The 21,131-nt window shown below is 39.7% G+C and overlaps 1 protein-coding gene across 2 annotated transcripts in view; it reads right to left on the reverse strand.

Annotated features, from left to right (window-relative positions):
* msraa (methionine sulfoxide reductase Aa) overlaps positions 1 to 21,131 on the reverse strand; it is a 58,332-nt gene that overhangs the window by 29,437 nt on the left and 7,764 nt on the right. For both annotated transcript variants that reach the window (XM_004550676.5, XM_004550675.5), the window contains exons 2-3: positions 9,088 to 9,156; positions 7,143 to 7,262 (exon numbers count right to left, since the gene is read on the reverse strand). In XM_004550676.5, coding sequence (XP_004550733.1) covers positions 7,143 to 7,262; positions 9,088 to 9,156 — 189 coding nt within the window. The remainder of the gene's footprint in view (positions 1 to 7,142; positions 7,263 to 9,087; positions 9,157 to 21,131) is intronic.

The following is a 21,131-nucleotide window of genomic DNA, read 5'->3' on the forward strand; positions in this document are numbered from 1 at the left end:
AAAAGGTCGGCCGATCCAAATTAAGTAGCGCAGAGCCGAACCAATCACAGCCGCAGCTTCACGTCGCGTGACTTGTTACGTACAGCACAAGTGCCAAGCCGCACGTGTGTTTGTTTGGGAAGCAGCCAGCGGGTAATGGAGGAAATGAGTGTACCGACTAGAAAAATCAACCGAGCGTGACCGAAGAGAAAACAGATGATGGTTCCAATGCCGGAGAGATTGTCGAACGGAAGAGCCATAGAAGTTCCGTAGTGTGAAGGTATTTCGGCTATTTCAAGTCTGACAAAAAACAGAGTAGCGTGCACTGTAAATTGTGCCGAAAGCAAGTCTGGAAATACAATAAACTGGTGCATGCGTCACACTGTGCGCCACGTTATTGTTTCGGTGAAATGAATTTCTACAATACTGTTACTGTTAATTCTACTCTCTGCAGTGTTTAAATGCTTACATATACACACAGTTACTGTCCGTCCACACATACGACTTGGTTCTGCTTCTATGCCCCAGCTTTGTTTACTTTTTCCCACCGAGGCTTCTAGACTTCTGATTGGCCAACATTTCTGCACGGTTAGGAATCTAGCGCCGCCTGCTGCTTTGGCATGTTCATAGCAGCGTTTTCCTTCATTTCTGCCTTTACGTGTGAACGGGATTATTTTTTAAAACGAAAACGGAAAATCTCCGTTTTCAAAAATACCCGTGTACGTGTGGACGTAGCCTCGGTCTCTGACTGGAAGCGCTAATTCGTCATTCGGCTTTTGTCAGACTAAAGTAACTGTTAAAACTGTTTGAAAAGCTCAGCTATACAACAAGGAGAGATTGAGAATTTCCTTTTAGTTCTCAGTTTATTTGATATTGACAAAAGTTAGTCAGTTTTGTCTGTTCTTCTGTAAAACAAACTAAGATTTATTTTTAGAATTAATATTTTGTTTCTAAGTGGAATTGACAATTTAGTCTGTTTCGTTTGTTCTATTTTGAAACTTAAACGCTTTAGCGGCTGCCTTTTGTGTAGTTTGCAATATTTGCCTTTATTTATCTGAAAAAGTCTCATGTTCCTTAAGTACATCTACCCTGTTGAACTTATTATGGGAAATAAATATTTAAAAACAAGCTGCTGATTATTTCACATTTTACTTTTGAGCAACGGCACATTTAAATCTTACAAATATAGTTATTTGGCTTATATCGTGATAGATATCGTTATCGCCTGAAATGAAAAAAACATATCGTGATATGAAAAAATCTCATATCGCCCAGCTCTACTAACATTGTTATCTTTTTACAAAAAAACAGCTAAACATGAGAGGTTTTTGGACCAATTTTGTGTTCTCCATTCTTTAAGCACCGGTTTGAGCACCGTTTGAGCACCGGCACCCTTTCAAAAGTACCGATTTGGCACCGGTATCGGATAAAACCTAAACGATACCCATCCCTACTGATAACCCCCAAGATAAAGAAGACACTATTTTGGCTGCTCTCTCATTCGCAAGGGGTTGATATTCCTCAGTAGCTGCTTTATTCAGGTGATGAATGCTGAGCTTGTATGATGTCAGCCGTCAGAGTTCAATGGTTAAACCCTTCTCATCGAAATTTCTGCACAGAATGCAGAAACACTCTCACAAGATGATTCACGTTTTTTCGCCTACTGCTCCCTAGCAGCAACTTCTTTAAAGGCTTTAAAAGCCAGAAAAGTCCAGAAACCAATGATGATGTTGCAGTGGATGGCTATATCCATCCCTTACACATATATAATGATGTTGCTCTTATTCGGGACCGCTACATCGATCACTACGGCCGTCTTCTTCTTTTTGTCTACCACCACTATGTCCTGTTGGTTAGCCACCACCATTTTGTCCGTCTGTATCTGGAAGTCCCACAGGATCTTAGCTCCACCACCCTTGGGGGCGTCTCCCATTTTGACCTCGGGACTTACAGGCCATATTCAGCACAGATGTTTCTGTATACTATGCCGGACACTTGGTTATGGCGTTCCATGTATGCCTTGCCTGCTAGCATCTTGCACCCTGCTGTTATGTGCTGGATTGTCTCAGGGACATCTTTACACAGTCTTCACCTGGGGTGCATGGTGTCTGGTGTGATAGACCCCAGCCTTTATGGATCTTGTGCTCAGAGCTTGTTCCTGTGCTGCCATGATTAGTGCCTCTGTGCTGTCTAATATTACATTACGATATATATATACACAGGGCTCTAGAGTGCGACCAATTTGGTCGCAAATGCGACCAAATTTTTCAGTGGTGCGACTAAAAAAAATTTTTTGGTTGCACCTGTGCGACCAACTGTTCGGGTAGCAAAAAAAAAAAAAATCTGCAACCTTCCCTGTGGTCAACAACAGACACACATTTTGCCCCTATCGTGGACTAAACCAATCAGAGATAGTCAGGGGCGGGACCTCTCTGATTGGCCGTGGTCCAGTTGAAAGTGCAGGTGGAAGTGGGAGGTGAGTAGCTTGAATAAAGCGATATCAATTCATTAAATCCTGAATCGACTTTTAAATATAACTGTGTTTTGCCAGAAACGCCAGATTCTCAGATTAAAGCTCACAAAACCATTTCAACAACAACCAAACAGCAAATGAGAGCAGGTACACGGATTCCACACAAAGACGTAAACACAGAGCGGACCGACGCATCAGAATCAGCTTTGTCTTTCTCGGCTTTCTCACCCGACGGCCCGTAGACGGACACGCTGTCGGAGCTTAGCGATTCTGATGCGTCCGGTCTGCGCTGTGATTACGTCTTTTTGCGCTGATTCTGAGCTGCAGGTTTTGTCTCTCTCCAACCAAAATTCACCGAGCCAGCAGCAAAAGAAGCAGCAAACTGCGCTTCACATTTGATCAATGCGTCATGAATTTTGCTGTTTTGCTTCCACGACTATTAAAATCACATTCATGCACAGCTAGCTCTCTCTCTCTATATCTCTCTGTACTTCAAGAACAGCTTCCGTCTCCAATCTCTGTTTTCTGTATTATTCATTCGCTTATTACCCACCAGTCTACCGTTGTTCACAGCGCTGTGGCTGCTGTCTTTTTCTTTTCTTTTTTCACTTAAATGACCTCGGACAAGAAAGCCTATTTTTTCTGTTATTCAATACTGAAGAAATGGATGGATTATAGAAATCAGTGATGATACCCAGCCCTAGTGAGCAGCCTAGGCACGACAGACGTGGATGTAGCTGTAATAGGAAAAGAACTATTGCTAACTTTTCTGTTAAGTTAAGGCCTGATCCTTCTGAAATTCATAGCCAGTGCTCTGACATGGTGTCATCAATCTTTGAATGCTGAAAAAGCACAGTGTATCCAGAAAAACACATTATATTATATAAATTATTATAAAATTTGTGTACGCCTAACTTTTGTGCCGTTACGCCTAACTTTTTAAAGTTAGGCGTACCGGTACGCCCATGGCAAAAAGTTAGTCTAGAGCCCTGATACATATATACTACTGGTCCATTCTTGTAACAAACTGACTACAAGAAACATGTAAATTAAAAATATGCTTATAATCAGCCTTTTAAATCAAGTGTTATTTCATTATAACTTCACAAATTTGAATGTGATCCATCTACATAATAAGACGGCCCTGTGTAAAAGTCAGAGTCATCTCTTTACATTTTGATAGTAGAACAGGAAATAGTTGCAGCGATTTATTGACACATCTGCAAACACAGTATATAAGGCAAAAGCACAGGTTATACAATTTTATCAAGCTTGAAAGTCATTTTTTGTGTAATCACCTTTTAATTCTTCAACATAGCCTGAACTTTCTTAAGAAAGCTTTCCTGCAATTTCTTTAAGAAGTCTTCAGGAATCGTTGTCCAGGTTTCTCGAAGGACATTCAAAGCTCTTCTTTGGATGTTGGCTACCTTTTGTTCTGTTCTCTGTCAAGATGATCCCACACTTCTTCAATCATGTTGTTTGCACTGGCACTGTGTTTGGGACCCTGAGCCATGCCGGTCAGATCCTTTCCAGATGGAATTGCATGGCGGATCAAAATCTGACAGTGTTTTTCAGCATTCATAATTTCATCAACTTTGCCAAGATCCCCAACACCACTGGCTGAAGTACAGCCTCAAACCATGACAGACCCTCCACCATGTTTTACAGATGGCTGCAGACACTCTGTTGTACCTCTCTCCTGACCTCCTCCACACAAACTGACAACGATTTGAACCACAAACTTCAAATTTGGATTCCTCACTCCATCAGACCTATTGGCACTGATTTTCAGTCCAGTGTAGCTTGGCATACCTCAGCCTTTTCTTCCTGTTTCCTTTCCTTAGGAAAAGCTTCTTGACAGCCACTGTTCCACTGAGGCCATTTCCGACGAGGCTTCAGTGAACAGCACCTGGATCAACTAAAGTTTCAGCTGCAACTCTCTCGACTCTCAGATACTGTTCATCTGCTGAGGATAAGTTTTTAACACCTGCCACATCATCTTTTGTCCTCCACTTATCCAGTTTCCTCGATTTTTTTTTTAATGACGCACTGCACAACATGGTGAATAGCTCTTTGGGAATCACCTTCTTGGTCATAAAATAGTATTTCATGTCTGTTTCATTGGTTCAACTAAACAAAATGTAAACAAAGTATGTACTTTTGCAACAGGCTGCAGGTAACAGTGTGTAAATATACCATTTAAGTTTGGATATTTGTAAAGTTGTTATGTGCTGACACATCACAACACTGGTGCCTTTTTTACTACTAGAATGAAAGAAATGGGGGTGGATGAAGATTTTTGCCCAGTACTATATAAGAAAAGCCTGGAGGAGGAGCTAAATGATTCACTTTAACAACTGATTAAATTCCTTTTTAAATACCATAATTTTAATTATCGCAGTGTCTTTATAATATTCCGGGTTTATGTACAATTAAAAAATTAAATCCATCCATTCCTGATTAACTGCGACAAATAAGCTGCAGGCACAAGCACTCATCTTCACGGCAGTTTTTACAGCTTCAAACGGTAAAAATAAACACACATTCCTTTGACCGTGTATGAAGATGGCTTCAAACTCAAATAATGACGAGCACACAGTGGAGTGAGAGAGTCAGAAACAAAGACAGCAAGTGAGAAAAATAATGAAGTGTGTGGGAGTGTTTTTACATCTATACTAACTCAGGTGCTCTATCTTAAAAAAAAAGAGAAAAATATGCTAATATAATCGTCACATTTTGAACCTACGCAGATCTGACTGTAAATATTTAACCAACAATGAATATTCAGATCAATCTTTTTTTTCCCCCTCCGGTTGTGTGTGTCTCTTGAAGATGTGAAGGTGTGAGGAGCACTTCATTTAGCCAAGTGCCCTCTTTTAATAGTCTGCCAAGATACCGTGCTAATTAAAACACACATCCAGCAGTTCAAACCAGGTTCGCGGTAGGTGTTTTTGTTTCAGAAACAGTGAGAGCAGTTAGTTAATGCCAGTTTAGGACTGTCACTGCGCTGCATTTGAATATGAAAGGTGAATTTTAATAAAAACTCACAAGATGTGCCTCTGCTTGAAAGTGTATCATCAAAAGTATTCAGCATACAGATAAGATATCACTCTATAACATGAATAAATGTAAAATAGCTGTCAGTCTGCTTACAATTAAAGAAGGACATAAATGAGCTGAAACGTGAAGCCAAATGTCTCAAAAGTATCCCAGAGTTTTTTTTAACTAGGACTCCAAGTCCAGAAACACAAACACACCTCTGGGTTTAGCCTCTGCTGACAGATAAATCATGCTACCAAACTGTATACTCATGCATGTCAGAGGTATCAATGTGCTGTTTTCCCTTTGACCTGCCGATCAGTCTCTGATATTTTTCATATGATTAAATTAGCCCTCATGCGCCTCCCCAGAAATGTAGCATGGTCACGATGCAGACTGCAGCTGTGAATGGTTACTGATGTGCACAACCCCTCTGTAGAACATAATGTGATCCATTATGGGATGTTATTCTATCTAGATTCCACATAATGCTAATGTAATTTGCCAGTGTAATCTGCCATCGCCTTGTTTTCATACCTCTGCTATTCTGTGCATGAACTCCGTCTCTTGTCTGCACTGCAATAATTAAAGTATTCATTTTGTTCCATCTCAAAAATGATCTTCTCCGTTTCACTCCTAGTTTTCTGAAGTAAGAGAATCAAGTCAGCAGCATGGAAACCCCGCTACCAATTTGTGTTTTGGAGGTGTAATTACAGAGCCATGCCCTGTCTTAGATAAAATGAAATAAACTGCAATTCAGCTTCGCTCGGATTTTATTTGTGCAAAAGAAATCTGTGTCCAGTAACCTGGAGAATTTTGTCTCAAGACTTGTTTGAAGGCGATAGAGGGTCCAGTAGGCGCTGCAGAAGGAAATGTAAAAGCTATTAAATGCTAGTCATTTTATTATAGACATAAATTGAATTTCCCATTAAAGAAAAGTTAGAAATTATAGTTCAGTCAGAACCCCTGTAGTTAGAAGTTGCCTGTTATTTCCTTCTGCAGTCATTTTTATATTTGTCGTCATTGACTTCATTCTGGGATCTTCAAATGCATTTACGAAAAAATTGCCTAAACTTACACCATCAAATCTCCAGTCGGGCCTCCTTTTTGCTGCTATGTTTATAATCACTATAAATAAAAGGGTACTTTCTATTCAAATGCTGCTCTCACATTTTTTTTTCCAGAAACTCAAAAGCCAACTGCTCTCTTTCATTTTTGTGTCTTTAACACGCTGCACACACAGACAGCATGAAAAACACCAACTTATCAATTAATCATCTAAACTTTTCTGCACCATATCGATGCGACTGTTTGACAGAATAAAACCAAGTTAAAAAGTAAAAGAGACAGATGGTGATGCAGATCTAATGATGGATTCACTCTCTACTGGCCGACTGAGAGGTCTGGACACACATCACACACACACACACACACACACACACACACACACACACACACACACACACACACACACACACACAGCTCCTCCTCAGAATGGTCAGGCATGAATAGCAGCCTTATCCATGCCCCAGTATAATAGGGCCTGTGGGAAATGATTCACTCTTCTGTTTATGTGTGTCTTGTTTTCCACAATTTATTGAGTCACAGTAGAAAACACATGATTATGTGTGTGTTGGTAAGCAGAGGGTACCTGTGCAAACTTCCTTGTAGGTGGGGTTAGATGTGTAACCCCCAGAATAGCCCACTTGGGTAGAATAAACTCCTTTTTGCCTCCAAAACTTCCTCTCTGCACCCCAGAAGCAGCCCATACCTTCGAGGGGAAAAAATAAATAAATAAATAAAACAAATAAAACAAATAACAGCAGTCTTTAACAACCAATCCAATTTGACAAGACAGTAAAGACCAGGTCACACCATGCATCACATCTGTGGGAGTATTTACTGACTTGAGTCCCTCATTACCTTCTGTTGGCAGAGAAAACTCACAAAGATTCAGATGTTTGACTTTGATGTGAGCATTTACATGAAGAATAAAGGCAGACAAATACAGAAAATGAGATGCCGTTTGACTGGGAGTCGAGTTTGTACGGTGGATGGTAAATTACTTATTTTCTTCTTTCTACATTTGTTTCTTTTAATTGTTTTTTCATGTGTCATGTAATACGGTTGGAGATCCATTTAGTGTAGTCAATAGAAAATCATAAATCTCATGACGTGGATTTGATAGGAACTGTTTGCGTGCTTTAGACCAAACTGTGGATGATGAACACAAACAAAAAGAAATACAGAAATCAGAAATAAACTGCAGGTTACATGCATAACCCCGGTTCTCAGACTTTTATAGTAAACCCATATTTACAGAGTCTTATATCCACAGCTAAAAACTACAAACTTTATTTTACTTGCATAACTCCAGTTTTCAGATTAGCATGATACGACGTCTCACTATGGAAGAGACATCCACTGTGTAGAAATGGACAAAAGTGAGGGGTGAAAAACAGCTTTTTCTGAATGTGGAAAGAAAGACACATTCAAGTAACTTTGAATACGGCATGATTGTATGTGCCTTAGTATTTCAAAAATTGCAACTAGGATTTTACCCCACAACCATCTCCAGGGTTTACAGAGAATGAGCTGAAAATAGGAGAATACCTAGAAAATATCCGTCCAGTTCTCTAGATAAAAATATCTTCTTGATGCCAGAGATCAGAGGAGAATAGTCAGATTGCTTTGAGCTGATCGAAGGGAACGGTAAGTACAATAATCCAGTAGGATCTGGTGGAACCATCATCATGGATTTGTGGCCAACAAATCTACAGAAATTGTGTAACGTGTTCGTGTCAATATGGATCAAATGAGGAAAACTTCCAGCTCCTTGTTGAATCTGTGCAATGAAGCAAATCTGGTACTAGCAACATGAAACAGTATAATTTATATATGTATGCATGTGTTTTATTTTTATTTGCAATGCTAATTTTGTAGGCTAACCTTATATATGTTTTGTCTTATTCTGGAAGGTGAATTACACAAATTATAAGAGAAGAGAAGCAGAGTGTTTGCAGCTATAGGTCTAAAAACAACAGTGCAAGAAGAATAACTACAAAAATTGAATCTGGTGTTATATAGCTAACTTAAATTTCACAGATATATCCAGGAATGGTAAGGATGCAGCAACTAACCCCGTGATGAAATATATTCAGATTAAAAATGCAAAAATCTGGGCGTAACATACAAGCCTATGGCTGTGCGTTTTAAAAGCAAGCCTGGTTCATAACTGGAGTTTATTTTTCAGCATGTTTTCAATTAATTTTCAGCATTACATTGGGTGACTAGTCTAATATTACATGTAGAGAAGAAGTAGGTAGCTAATGCTTCATTTATGCTTAAGTTCATGTGAGTCAACGTGACCATCAATAGGAAGCCCTCCACTTTCTGTTTGTATGTGTACATGACTATATTTTCCCCTTTTTGTGGCTTGTGCATGTACAAGAAATACTGAAGTTAACAAGGCAGTAAAGACTGAAATTGAAATCACTGAAATTACAATTACAATAAGCTGCAATGCAGGTTTTAGGTCATATCAGCATTTAAGCTAAACTGCATCAATTTCCTTGTATGTGTTTGGAGACACTTACCAAACATGGCCATCTCTGTTCCCTCTGGAAAAGGTGGAACAGTCCTGTTTCCATTCACATCATGTTTTTCTGCAGGAGCAAGTGACAAAGAAAGAGAAGGTATGAGAATTAAAAGATAAGAACCAAACGGCTGAAGACCGGCTCTATTCTCTGCTTCAGTTATGTTGTTATCTGCAGTGTGGTCATTGTTTACAGACACTGAGAGGATTTATTCAATAGATTTGCACCACTGGTACATGTTTCCCAACATGTTAATGTCTTCCCGAATCCAGTATAGGAGCAAAGACCACTCTGCATATGCCAAATCAGACTTTATCTGTAAATGTAATTAATATTCATGCCAGTATCATTTTAAAATAGCTGTTAAACAGTTTTTATTGTAGCCAGCTATCATCGGGGAATTTCTTTCCAAACGTACAGCACAATTTCAATAAAAAACATGCTTTTAACAAGACTGCACCACCAAAATACACAAGATGTAGTACACACACACACACACACACACACACACACACACACACACACACACACTGAGTGACCCACTTAGACAGTGGCGAACAGATCTACATAATTTCATAGCAGCTGCATTCACTCCAATCAGCACAGAGCCAGAGGTGCACAAGGACCCATTTGAGGCCACCCAGCCACCTGGCTGGGCTAACACACATTAGCATTAGCATGCTGGAGGCTGCATGTGTGTGTGTGTGTGTGTACAGATGGCTTGCTGTACAATGCTGTGGGGGAGGGAAATGGATTAAATTAAATGTGATGATGGAGGAGAATGAGAATAAACGTAACATCTGGATCCCCCCTTCTTACACCCTCCCCCGTTTTCACAAAAACACGCAAACATACATGCACACACACACACACACACACACACACACACACACACACACAGTCTTCACGCGTGATCGCATAATTGACATGAGGGGCAGCATGCCTATAGACAAAAGCAGCCAGATGGACTGCCAACCAATCAGCAATGCGTGCGCACACACATCAGAAAATGATTTTTGATTATCAGTTTTTACATTTTGCACTTGGTGTTCTCAGATTTTTTTTTTCTTTTCATTTTGTACAAACACAAAAAGACACACTTTATCACAATCTGAGCGAATGAGTCGTCCTTGTTTGTCTGATTACATGAGCAGCTTTTCATCCTGTGTCAGCCCAACAAAAATCTTCAGACACTTTCTCATCTTCCTCTGGATTCTATTCTCTTATATATGTTTTGTCTTATTCTTCTGGAGGAAGGTTTGGAGCTGCAGCCATCTCCTGCCCTGACTGGGAGTTTGGAAATGACTGCACCTCCTTGCCTTTACTCCCTTTACTATCCTACTGTTCGATTAGTATCCCATTGCACAATATCCCTGTTGTTCCTAATGTCCAACTGTGCACAAAATTTGCAATTGATACAAGCTGAAAAAGCTGCTGTGTGTACAGTGACATAATTATTTGTTCAAATGTTTAAATATGATGTAAAGTGAATGTATAATAAAGAATAAAGCGAATAAACTATTTTTTTGGATATTTTCTATGTATTTCACAAATCAAATCCAAATTGATCCGATTTAATTACCAACCTTAGAATATTGACAAAAAAAAGAATTTTCTAAATTTGAATGGTTGACTATAATATATATATAGTCAAGCAATCTTATAGATTTTCTTGCATATATCCACATTTCTATCCTCTGCTATAGCCACAAGCTGTGGGTAATGACTGCAAGCATCAGCCTGCAGATGCGAGTGGTGAAAATGAGCTTTCTCTGAAGGGTGCCTCGGCTCAGAAAGGGTGAGGCGCACAGTCAGTTGGGAAGGGCTCAGAGTAGAACTGCTACGGTAATTATTAGAGGTGGTTCAGGCTTCTGAATATGATGCCGCCTTGGTGAGGTGTTTCAGACATGAACAACTGGAAGGAGAGCCCAGGACACTCAGCTGACCTGGCACCGCCTCATTTTCCTCACAGAAGACCTGAAGGTGGTATCTGGGGAGAGGGAGGGCTGGGCATGTCTGCGTTGACTTCAACCTCCACCACCCCTAACCCAGATGAGGAGCAGAAAATGAATAAATGGATAGATGGATATCAGGATGGCTCAGAATGGCTCTTTGGGTGTGTCTACAAAATTATATTACACTACAGTGAAGGCAGCAAGACTGTATTATATTATCTTCACTAATATCTGTATATTTTTTGTCATTATTGGAAAAATAGATGATGATGATGGATGATGGATGCCTGACTTAATAAAAGCCCGATTATCAAAACTGCTTAAAAAATAATTTCCTTTGGGCTCTCACTAAAACCTTTTTGGAAGATGTGTAAATTCCCATTGTGAAGGAAAAACCCTAAATATACAGCATTTTGCCCTGCAGGAACCCAAACGTTGTCTGTTGGCTAATCCACAGTGTAATCCAGTGTGCTGATACTGGGTGCCTTCTTCTGTCTTAATTGGACAGATGCTGAGAGATTTTTCATCTGAGATGCCCCAGTTTCCAGACACCGGAAAACTGGATTTAAACTCTAGAATAAACGCTGGTAACGGAATGATTTTTGGCACAAAACCAAGAGAGTTGAAAGTCATAAAAATCATCACAAATGAAGCTTTAATCCAAAAAGCATCAACCTTCAACAACCTGCAAATCCCTGTGATTTCAAATGGAAATTTAAGATCCTGCACCTTAATACTGGTACACATTCAGCATCCCCTTTCCTCCTCCTCCCACATTATCCTGTGTGTGTGTGTGTGTGTGTGTGTGTGTGTGTGTGTGTGTGTGTGTGTGTGTGTGTGTGTGTGTGTGTGTGTGTGTGTGTGTGTGTGTGTGTGTGTGTGAGAGAGAGAGAGAGTGTTAGTAATGGCTGCCTTCAGGGACCAGCAAAGGCATGTTCATTACTGGCTACACACAAGCACACACAGATACTTGCGCGTGTGTGTGTGTATCGCACACGCATGCCATACACACACACAGACAGACACACACACACACACACACACACACACCAAGACACTGAAAGATAAACAATTTAAATGTAAATGTCAGTGGGAAAGACAATAAATTCAGACAGAATACTAATGAGAGTAAAAGCTCACTGTGTGTGTGTGTGTGTGTGTGTGTGTGTGTGTGTGTGTGTGTGTGTGTGTGTGTGTGTGTGTGTGTGTGTGTGTGCGTGCGTGTGTGTGTGCGTGCGTGTGTTTGTTTGCGTGTTATAGAAAAAGAAAGATAAAGAAAAAACAAAGCTCTGAAATGTAAACACCTTTCTTAGTAACAGCTGTTGCAAACACACACGCACACACACACACGCGCGCACACAACCACACGCACACACAACCACACATGCACCAGCCCATTTGTTTCTTGAAAGATTTGAACAAGAGCAGATAATAATGTGTACCAATAAGTTTGCAGGATATTTTTAAACTCAGATGGGATAGAAAAAAAATCTGTTATTTATTATAAAATTGCACTACAGCTTTTATAATTTCACTGCACAATATTTGTTGTTTGGCCTGAGCTCTGCAAAAGGACTGACTTGAGTTTTCACAAAATCGGTGCAGCAATTCTGCTCATTTTAAAAAATGTATTCTGCAGTGACAAATCAATTGCACACTGCTATTTAAGCTGCTTTTTTCCACACATTTCCCAGGCAGGGCTGATTTTTAATGCTCACAAGGTTCATGTTTTAGTTCAAATGACACCCAGATACAGTAACTGCGCACACTTCAAAGTATTGTTGAAATTATGCTCACTGGTTTGCTTTCCTGCTTCTGCATGCTGCACTTCAGAACCTGAAACAAAGCCCCACACCCTACAATTTCCATCAATCCTTACCAATAAAAATAGAGCCAAGTTGCCACCAAGTTCGTCAACAAATTCCTGTTTTTTAATGCCAAAAATATATCCATTCAACTCAGATTGACTTCACATTTTTCCTCTCTTCATCTTTGCCCCACTTGCAGTAGATCCAAGCCACAAATGGGACCTGTCTCCTAGTTTCAAATCCACTGGTACCGACCATCCAAGAAGTTTGTGCTTTAGTTCTCATGGGTGAAGTTGCAGCATTGTTACCAAACACTAATTAGCAGATGTGTGTCTGTGTATCTATTCAGATTAGTCAGCTAAGAACGACGGCTGTTGTTAGCTGATAAATTACCAATCCATTGTCTCATCCAAATATGTTAATATCTGGCTCAAAAAACTAATATGATAGCAGTCAAAACACAGAGGCTTCAAAATGAGGTTACAGTGGCTACACCCACCTTATATATGTAGAATCTTTAGAAATATAAAGTACCAATAGAGTAACTACATCAGTTAGTCTATTGTTTTAAATAATTTAAAATAATTCAGGAACCATAGTTTACCCTACAATACCTGCTCTGCAGCCTTTAAAAATATTTATTATTTCTTTCAATGTAACCTTTATGATCTTGTGAGTTTAGAGCTTTACCACAGCATTTATAATACCGCAATTTATGTTTAAGATATTAATGTGTATAATATTCCCAGTCCCACACAATAATACAAATCATTTGACATGCCAGAATTAAATTCCTCTTCTACTTAGTGCCAGCCATGCCATTTCAATTCCAGATTTAATATGAAATCATCTCAGAATGCAACAGCGTGAAAAACAAATGAAAAGGAATGAAATCTGGATCGCCCCCCCAACAATTTCCTTTCTAAACTTACAGGACTGCGGGGACACTCAAAGTGAAACATGCTTCCTGATTTAATTGTTGTTTGTGCTGTAGACTGTTTAGAGATGAAGAGCTAAAAACTAAGGACATTCCCCCCTGTTTCCACCAGCCAATCGCACCCTGGGCGTATCTGTCGGGACTGAAAAAGAAAACATAATAAGAAACTGCCTTAAGTGTGCATTTTTTGTAATGGCTATCAGAGGGCAAGAAAACGTATAGTCCTATGGAAGTCTACAGACTGACCTCAGCAAAGACTTTCCTGCTGGGTTTATGGTCACAGTCAGTAATTTCATACTGAAACACTGAATTTATTTTAATTTTTTCTCAATGTAAGTATCAGAAAGGAGGATTATCCCAGATATGTTCATTGGCTAACCACTTCTGACTGACCAGTCTGACCGCTTGTCACATTCAGTTTCATAACACCAGGACAGTGATGGCTTCAAAACGAGACTTCAAAAACTAGTGGGTGACCTCACAATGGCAATTTTCATACTGTTACTGGAATCAGTATACTGGTGTGTATAATCACAGGTGCGTGCACCAAGGAAGAGCTCATCAATGCTGTGGTGCCCAATATGTGTTCATGTATTGCATTTAAAAAGTCAAGCAACAAGCAGTAGCAGACATATTATGGGACTAAAAACACACAGACTATTTTCATTCTCATGCTTGCCTGACTTTGCGCGCTGATTTAAAGAAGACAAAACAGACTGCAGATTGTTTCTGCTCCGCATCTTGTTTCTGTGTTTATTCAAGACAGTTTCTGACTGTTTGCACTAATTTTCTTTTATTTAGTGGTAAAGAGCAGCGAAAGAGGTTAGAAAGCACTTCAGGGCCCTTCACATCAGAGACCCACTTCATTTTAGGTTTTGTGTGTGTGTGTGTGTGTGTGTGTGAGTATGTGTGTGTGTGTGTGTGTTTGTGTGTGTGACTAACCAGCCTGCCTCCCGGTCTCTTCTCCCGCTCCCTAAATCCTGTCACAATAATAAGCCTGATCTCAGGACAGGCGTTTATCCATGGTGACATCTGTGGCACACACGTTCACACTCTCCATTAGTGCTGCTCTATTTCAGCTCAGGCCTACGTGTGTGTGTGTGAGTGAAGGCAGCCAGAATCAGCCAATCAGCACTCAGTACATTCCAGTTTATCTCCATGGCCTTTCATCACGCCCTTCATCGCTTTTTAATTTTCTGTAGTGCAGCCACAGATAACAAAAGAGAAACTGATAAAATAAGAAAGAAAAGAGTTAAATAAACCGATCAGCACTGAATTTATTGTTGTGTAATGAGGCTATACTGCGTCATTAAAAGATAGTCACCTCAATCCTATGAATCTGCATGATTTCCATCAGCCTATTCTGTAGAAAATGATGTGACTTTCAATAAATTTCTGCCGATCCGAGATAAACGAGAGCAGAAAATCTCTTACGTCACCCTGCACACAGAGCTGACAAAGTGCTGAGTCAGGCTCTTGCGTCATTGTCTTATATTTTGTAGCTATTTCATCTCCCTTTTTCCTTTACTTGGTTTTCTTTCACTGTTCATCAGCAGCACAATAAAAACCATTATGCTTGAAGGAAGAGCAAACTCCATGTAAACTGAAAGGATTAAAACTTTCCTTGTGTTAATTGAAAGCACGGGAAAAATTAAGACGCAAAATAACACCCAACAAACTTGTCAGATGTTTGTTGGGTGCAAACTTTTTCCAATCAACCACTCAAATCTGTGAGAAACATCCAGTCAAACTTCCCAGACTTAAGACTAGTAGCAAACAACAAAGGAAAAAAAAACTTCTGATCTATGAGATACAGACGTGGAGGTAAAATAGTTCAAGAAGATTCTTGACTCGATGCTGCCTAAAGCTGAGAAGTTGAATTCTCTCAGGATCTTACTGAGGGATCCTGGGATGGAAAGGTGGAGCATGAGTTGGACTGGTTAAAAGAGCTATGCCAAAATCACAGTGTGGGTAACACAGCACAGTTCTCAATTTTAGTAGTTGCCATTAATGGTTAAACAAGCGGAAAGCAGTCAGTAAACAGTAAAGTGCCAAAAACTCTAATGGCCACTTGAGGCTGGCTCCAACAGAGAATCAATCCCAAATCACATGTTAAAATGTCCAAATTAACAGGAAAAACAAACATGTTTACAGCCTGATACAAAATAGTTTTGGTTTATAAGCGTAGTTTTACTCTTCATAGCAACCGAATGTTCTTTTAGAACTCGTCCATGTGAATGGTAGAGTTAGGGGCGTGGCTACTCTGACTAGCAGGTATGCAGATGCAGGCAGCTGGAGCCAATCAGCATCTGCTGGGCCTCACCTCTGCTAATCCAAGTGCATCAACTGGACCTTTGCCATGGAGCATGTAATCATCTGACAATTAATTTGAGTTTCCTATGTGTGCCTATCTACCGAATTTTTCGGACGATAAGGCGCCCTGGATTATAAGGCGCACTGTCGATGAACGGGTCTGTTTTCATACATATGGCGCACCGGATTATAAGGCGCATTAAGCAAAACAAAACAGTCAGATAAGTCACACTTTACTCAACTCATTCTTCTTGCTTCCTCCACTTCGGTACCATTGATTCATTAATGCTGAATTCTCTCGTAGCTGCTCTATTCCCATGTTGTTGCAGTACATTAATGACTAACCTCGTATTGTGGATGGATTATCTCAGTTGTTCTCCTGGCTGAAGTTTTGGTCCATTTACAGCATCCTGCCATGCGACTGCAATTGTTCCTAACCACTGGGAATCACGTTAACTTTTATCGAGTGGAAAAAAGTTAGCATTCATTCTCCAGCTTTACTGTGTTTATAATAATAATGGATTGGATTTATATAGCGCTTTTCAAGGCACCCAAAGCGCTTTACAATGCCACTATTCATTCACTCTCACATTCACACACGCCCCATGCGGCTCTTTAGTCCTTGTAGTGCGGCTCCGCGTGGTTTTTAGCTGAAGTGTATTTTATCTATGTTAGTTCTTTTTTAACTTGTAGTTCTAAATTGGAAGATTGTTGTGATATTGAAATATAAAAATAAAATTATATTCTATTATTTTTTTCACTCAAAATAAGCGTCACACTCGCGGAAGCCGGTGTACCCTCCGAAACGCTGTGCATTTATCGAGACTTTCAACCCCAGGTAGGCCAATTATGGATCTTTGTATCCACATTATGTCAGCAGCTATTTTCAACCGTGAGCTATGTTAAAAACAAACACCGCTCACGCCTCACAGATGACAGCTTACAGTCCTGCGTAAAGATGAAAGTGACTTCGTACAGCCCTGATTTGCAGACGCTGTGCGCAGAGGTTCAGGAGCAGAAGTCCCATTGTAAACACGGCAGACCCGACGATGTTTGCACGAACAAGCTTTTCACGCACAGTTGCTGTACGCATACAGCCGGCTGTAGCTTTGCAGCTCACAGCCCGACACACGCCAACACAACAGCAGAGAGAGCACAGACGTAAAGGCGGCGAGCCGTGATTGCGGGTGTCGCTCAGGTGCGTCCGCCTCCCCTGCAGCGGCGCTGCAGACCACGCCAGGTCTGGTCAGGTAAAATACATATTTAGGCAGAATTTTGCAAATATCTATCTTTCTTTTTTTAGCAGCATAGTGCTTTTTTTCCAATTATTTTTTAAAAGCCAGGCCAAGGCTCCAAAAGCCCAAAGGCGATATAAGGGTGGCGGCTCACAACAGTTGTTGTTTGCTACATGGATCATTTTAGTTCAGCTGGGTGTCTTTCCGTTTGTTATATTTCGTTCAAAATGTGTTAATTACATAAATAAAATATAATTTTCTCTGTAGCACTTCATGGGTTTCATAAGCAACACACCTTAGTTGTTCACACAAAGCATAAAGATAAAAAACAATAATTACAGTGTTATCTTCATTTTAGATGTCAAAAAGTATTTGCAGCTCCCAGTGTTTTCTTTTGCGTGGAAACCGGGTCCAAATGGCTCTTTGGGTCTTAAAGGTTGCTGACCCCTGAGCTTGCCCAACTTCAGTAACCCTGCAAAAGTACATGTTTGGTTTTCTGTCTTCATTTATGTTGGAAGTGGTGGCAGAGCTGTATGTTTTAATTTTATCACAAATCACTCAGTCAGAACATGCTATATCATGCTTAGGTAACTAGCGAAACTAACTTCCTGCTAACTTCGAACTCCATTAAATTTAATAAATCTACCTACGGCAGATGAATGGTATCTCAAAATAATGTGACGAGACATGGCCTTCACTGGATCCATCTACTGTTCGTGAAGCCTCATCAGAAATGGCCTCCATGGAAGGGTGGCTGTTAAGAAGCCATTCTTAAGGAAAGGAAGAAAAGGCTGATGTGTGCCAAATTACACAAGTGGACAGATGTTTCAATGAATATCTGCATCAATGTCTGATTTTCTGCGCAAAATATAAAGAAATTAGGGGTAATTCAACACTTTAGACATTACTATATGTACAAAAATTCCCACATATGTTTGTGGTTCTACAGAAAAAGTCTAAAGATCACTAAAGTATGTCTTCTTCCATTTTAACCTGTCTGAAGAGTGTCTATGCAAAATGTCATGGTAGAAACTTCCAATTACTGCAGTTATTAGCATTTGTCATGTGGTCTTCTTTTTTGTATTTCCTCCAAAATTACTTTTCTCTTTAAAAATGCTGCTGTTTAAGAAATGATTAGTATCTATATCAGTAAAATTGTAGCTAGAAATATTGATAACGCATCAAATTGAAAAAAAATTGGTATCGCCCATCTCCATGAAGAACCCCGCCTCCTCCCCCCTGGAGCTCCCGACTTGACAGTGATAAATGAAGCACTGCAGCTAATGTCTAGCTTGGGGAGATTGGAGTCCACACACACACACACACACACACACACACACACACACACACACACACACACACTCACAGTGAAAAGATTGCTTCTACTGCACTGCAATTAAATCTACAAAGTAACCTCCCCCCACCCTCGCCTCCTCTGATTGCCTGGTTTCTTCATCTTCCTCCTGCTCCCCCTTCCTTGCATCCTCTCTTTACCTCTCCCTCCTTCGCCCATATCTCTCTTTCCATTTATTTCTCCCTGCTAAAGGATTTCTCTCTCCCAATCTATCCGAGCCCCTCAATCAGCTGCTCTGATTGCCGTCATCATTTTTTTATAACCGCCCATCATTACAAGCATCAGCGTTACCGTTATTGTTCTGCGGCTCGCAGACATACTGGACATGACAAGGAACCTGTACACTCACTTATTTTTAACACAAGGTTGTTGGAGTCCCCTGTGTATAATGGGGAAATATTACATTTTAGAGGGTAGAGTTTCCCCAGAAGATTATGTAGGCATTGAATTTGTCACGGTCCCAGGTTACAGTGTTGTGTTTATTGAGTTTTGGGTTCCTGTTTTGATTTGTTACTCATTCTTCTCTTTCTAATGTTCTCATTTTCTGGGTTCCTATGTGTCTTGCCTCTCTCTGTCTTCTCTGTGTGTCTGCTTGTTTATCCGCATGTGCTCTCCCATGTCTGTCGTCTGGACGAGTTCTCAATTCCCCCAAACCCAAGAGAACCAGCAATAAAGCAAATGTTTCGCTTGAAAAATTACAAATCAAGCTTCATATGGAGCAAATTTTCAAACCTGATGTGCAAATTAAAAATATCACAAGCTGATCTGATGTATCGATATCAAAAGTACAGCAATCCAAATTCTGACACTTTCTTTGTTGTATTTTTCTTTTATTTCAGGTGCTTAAAATGCTGCTTTCCTTTATTAACCAATGTTTCATTTATTACTTTAGTTATTTTATTACCATTAATAAATATTCAGGTTTTAACCAACATTTAACGGGGCTCGGCAATTAATTTAATTCTCATTTCAATTACTAATTTGCCTTCTTTATTAAAACAAGATAATGGAGGGAAAAAATAATTATTATGCTGCATTTTGATTTGCAATGATTCCTTCATTTCACCTTTCAGCACATCCTTTTTTTTTCTTTTCTTTTACTGCTCCAAAAAGGTCGGCACTGACTCTCCACTGGACTGTGGCAGGTTTGGCTCAGTTCAGATTTATTTATGTGGTTCGTTTTTTTAGTTGATTTGTATTTAAAATTAAACGGCATCCACTAAATGAAAATGATGTCTTATAAATCATCACTTTTCCCAAAGTCTGAGTGACTGCGTTAAAATAACGTTTGGTTAGAAATGTTTGATTAATGCCATAATAGCCTCATTATTTGAATAACTGCAGGGTTTCTGTTAAAGTGGTCACCATAAATGTTTATGGTTTATAATGTGACAGTTATTCAGTTCAATTAAGTTAATTTGCATTAACTTTTTTCTTTAATTGCAACACCATAAACTAGAAATGGTCATCGGAAGTTTCTCTATTCGAGGTTCAAAAACAGTTAAAACTTCACATCTGTCACTGTAGGACAAAACAAGCATGTCCATCTTTACATATATGGATCAAAAGTGGTAACGTAATTGTAAAAAAAAAAAAGAGTTTAATGGGTTAATTGCACAAAATTAAATGTATGTGGTATATGCCAAACACACAACTCAATCAGCCCCAGCAAAACAATTTCTACACCTGAAGGTCTGTTTTCTGTTTTGCACTAATCTTCTTCTTCTTCTAGCCTCTGAATCAGTGGATTGACAGCTATGAGTGTAGTTAGAGCGGGGGTGTGGGTTAATAAGCCTCCACAGGGCTCATATATGCGCGTGTGCACCTTCCTGACGGTTCGACTCGATCGATCGCTCAGAGCCATTAGTCTAGAGACAGTGTATGGTGCAGGGAAAGTTGAAGCACTTTGCACTGGTGGAGTGCTTAGTGTTTTCCAGACATCTTTATGTCATAGTAATGGTTCTTTGCATTCATACATGCTTTAAGTACATGCTTTGGAGAATTTTGACTGCTGGTTAGAGCAATAATACTAACATGTAGCACACAAAATTAGGCTTTAAATTATACTTTTTACTACAAGATGTAAAAAAGCTTGATTTAAATCAATACATTTATGATATACAGTTATAGCCTGACACAAGCCTGAATTGGATAAACAAAATAAGATGGATGGATGCTGATGATGTAGTGCATACATATTTTATCTTATAAAAAGTTATTTTATTTAATACTAAAACTATTCCTACACTACTGTAAGTACAGGCTGGGTTAAAGCTTTAGTATATCTTCATTTACTGATAAAAGATTGGTGTGTCTACTGCACAAAAGGGGATGTTTTGGGGATGGCTAGGATGGGAATGAGGGACAGCTCAGGTTGAGCAGTTTAGAGACAAAGTTAGAGAGGCAAGGCTGAGATGGTTTGGACATGTGCAGAGGAGGAAT

This window comes from Maylandia zebra, linkage group LG15 (genome assembly GCF_041146795.1).
Source record: "Maylandia zebra isolate NMK-2024a linkage group LG15, Mzebra_GT3a, whole genome shotgun sequence".
In the NCBI taxonomy this organism is placed as follows: domain Eukaryota; kingdom Metazoa; phylum Chordata; class Actinopteri; order Cichliformes; family Cichlidae; genus Maylandia; species Maylandia zebra.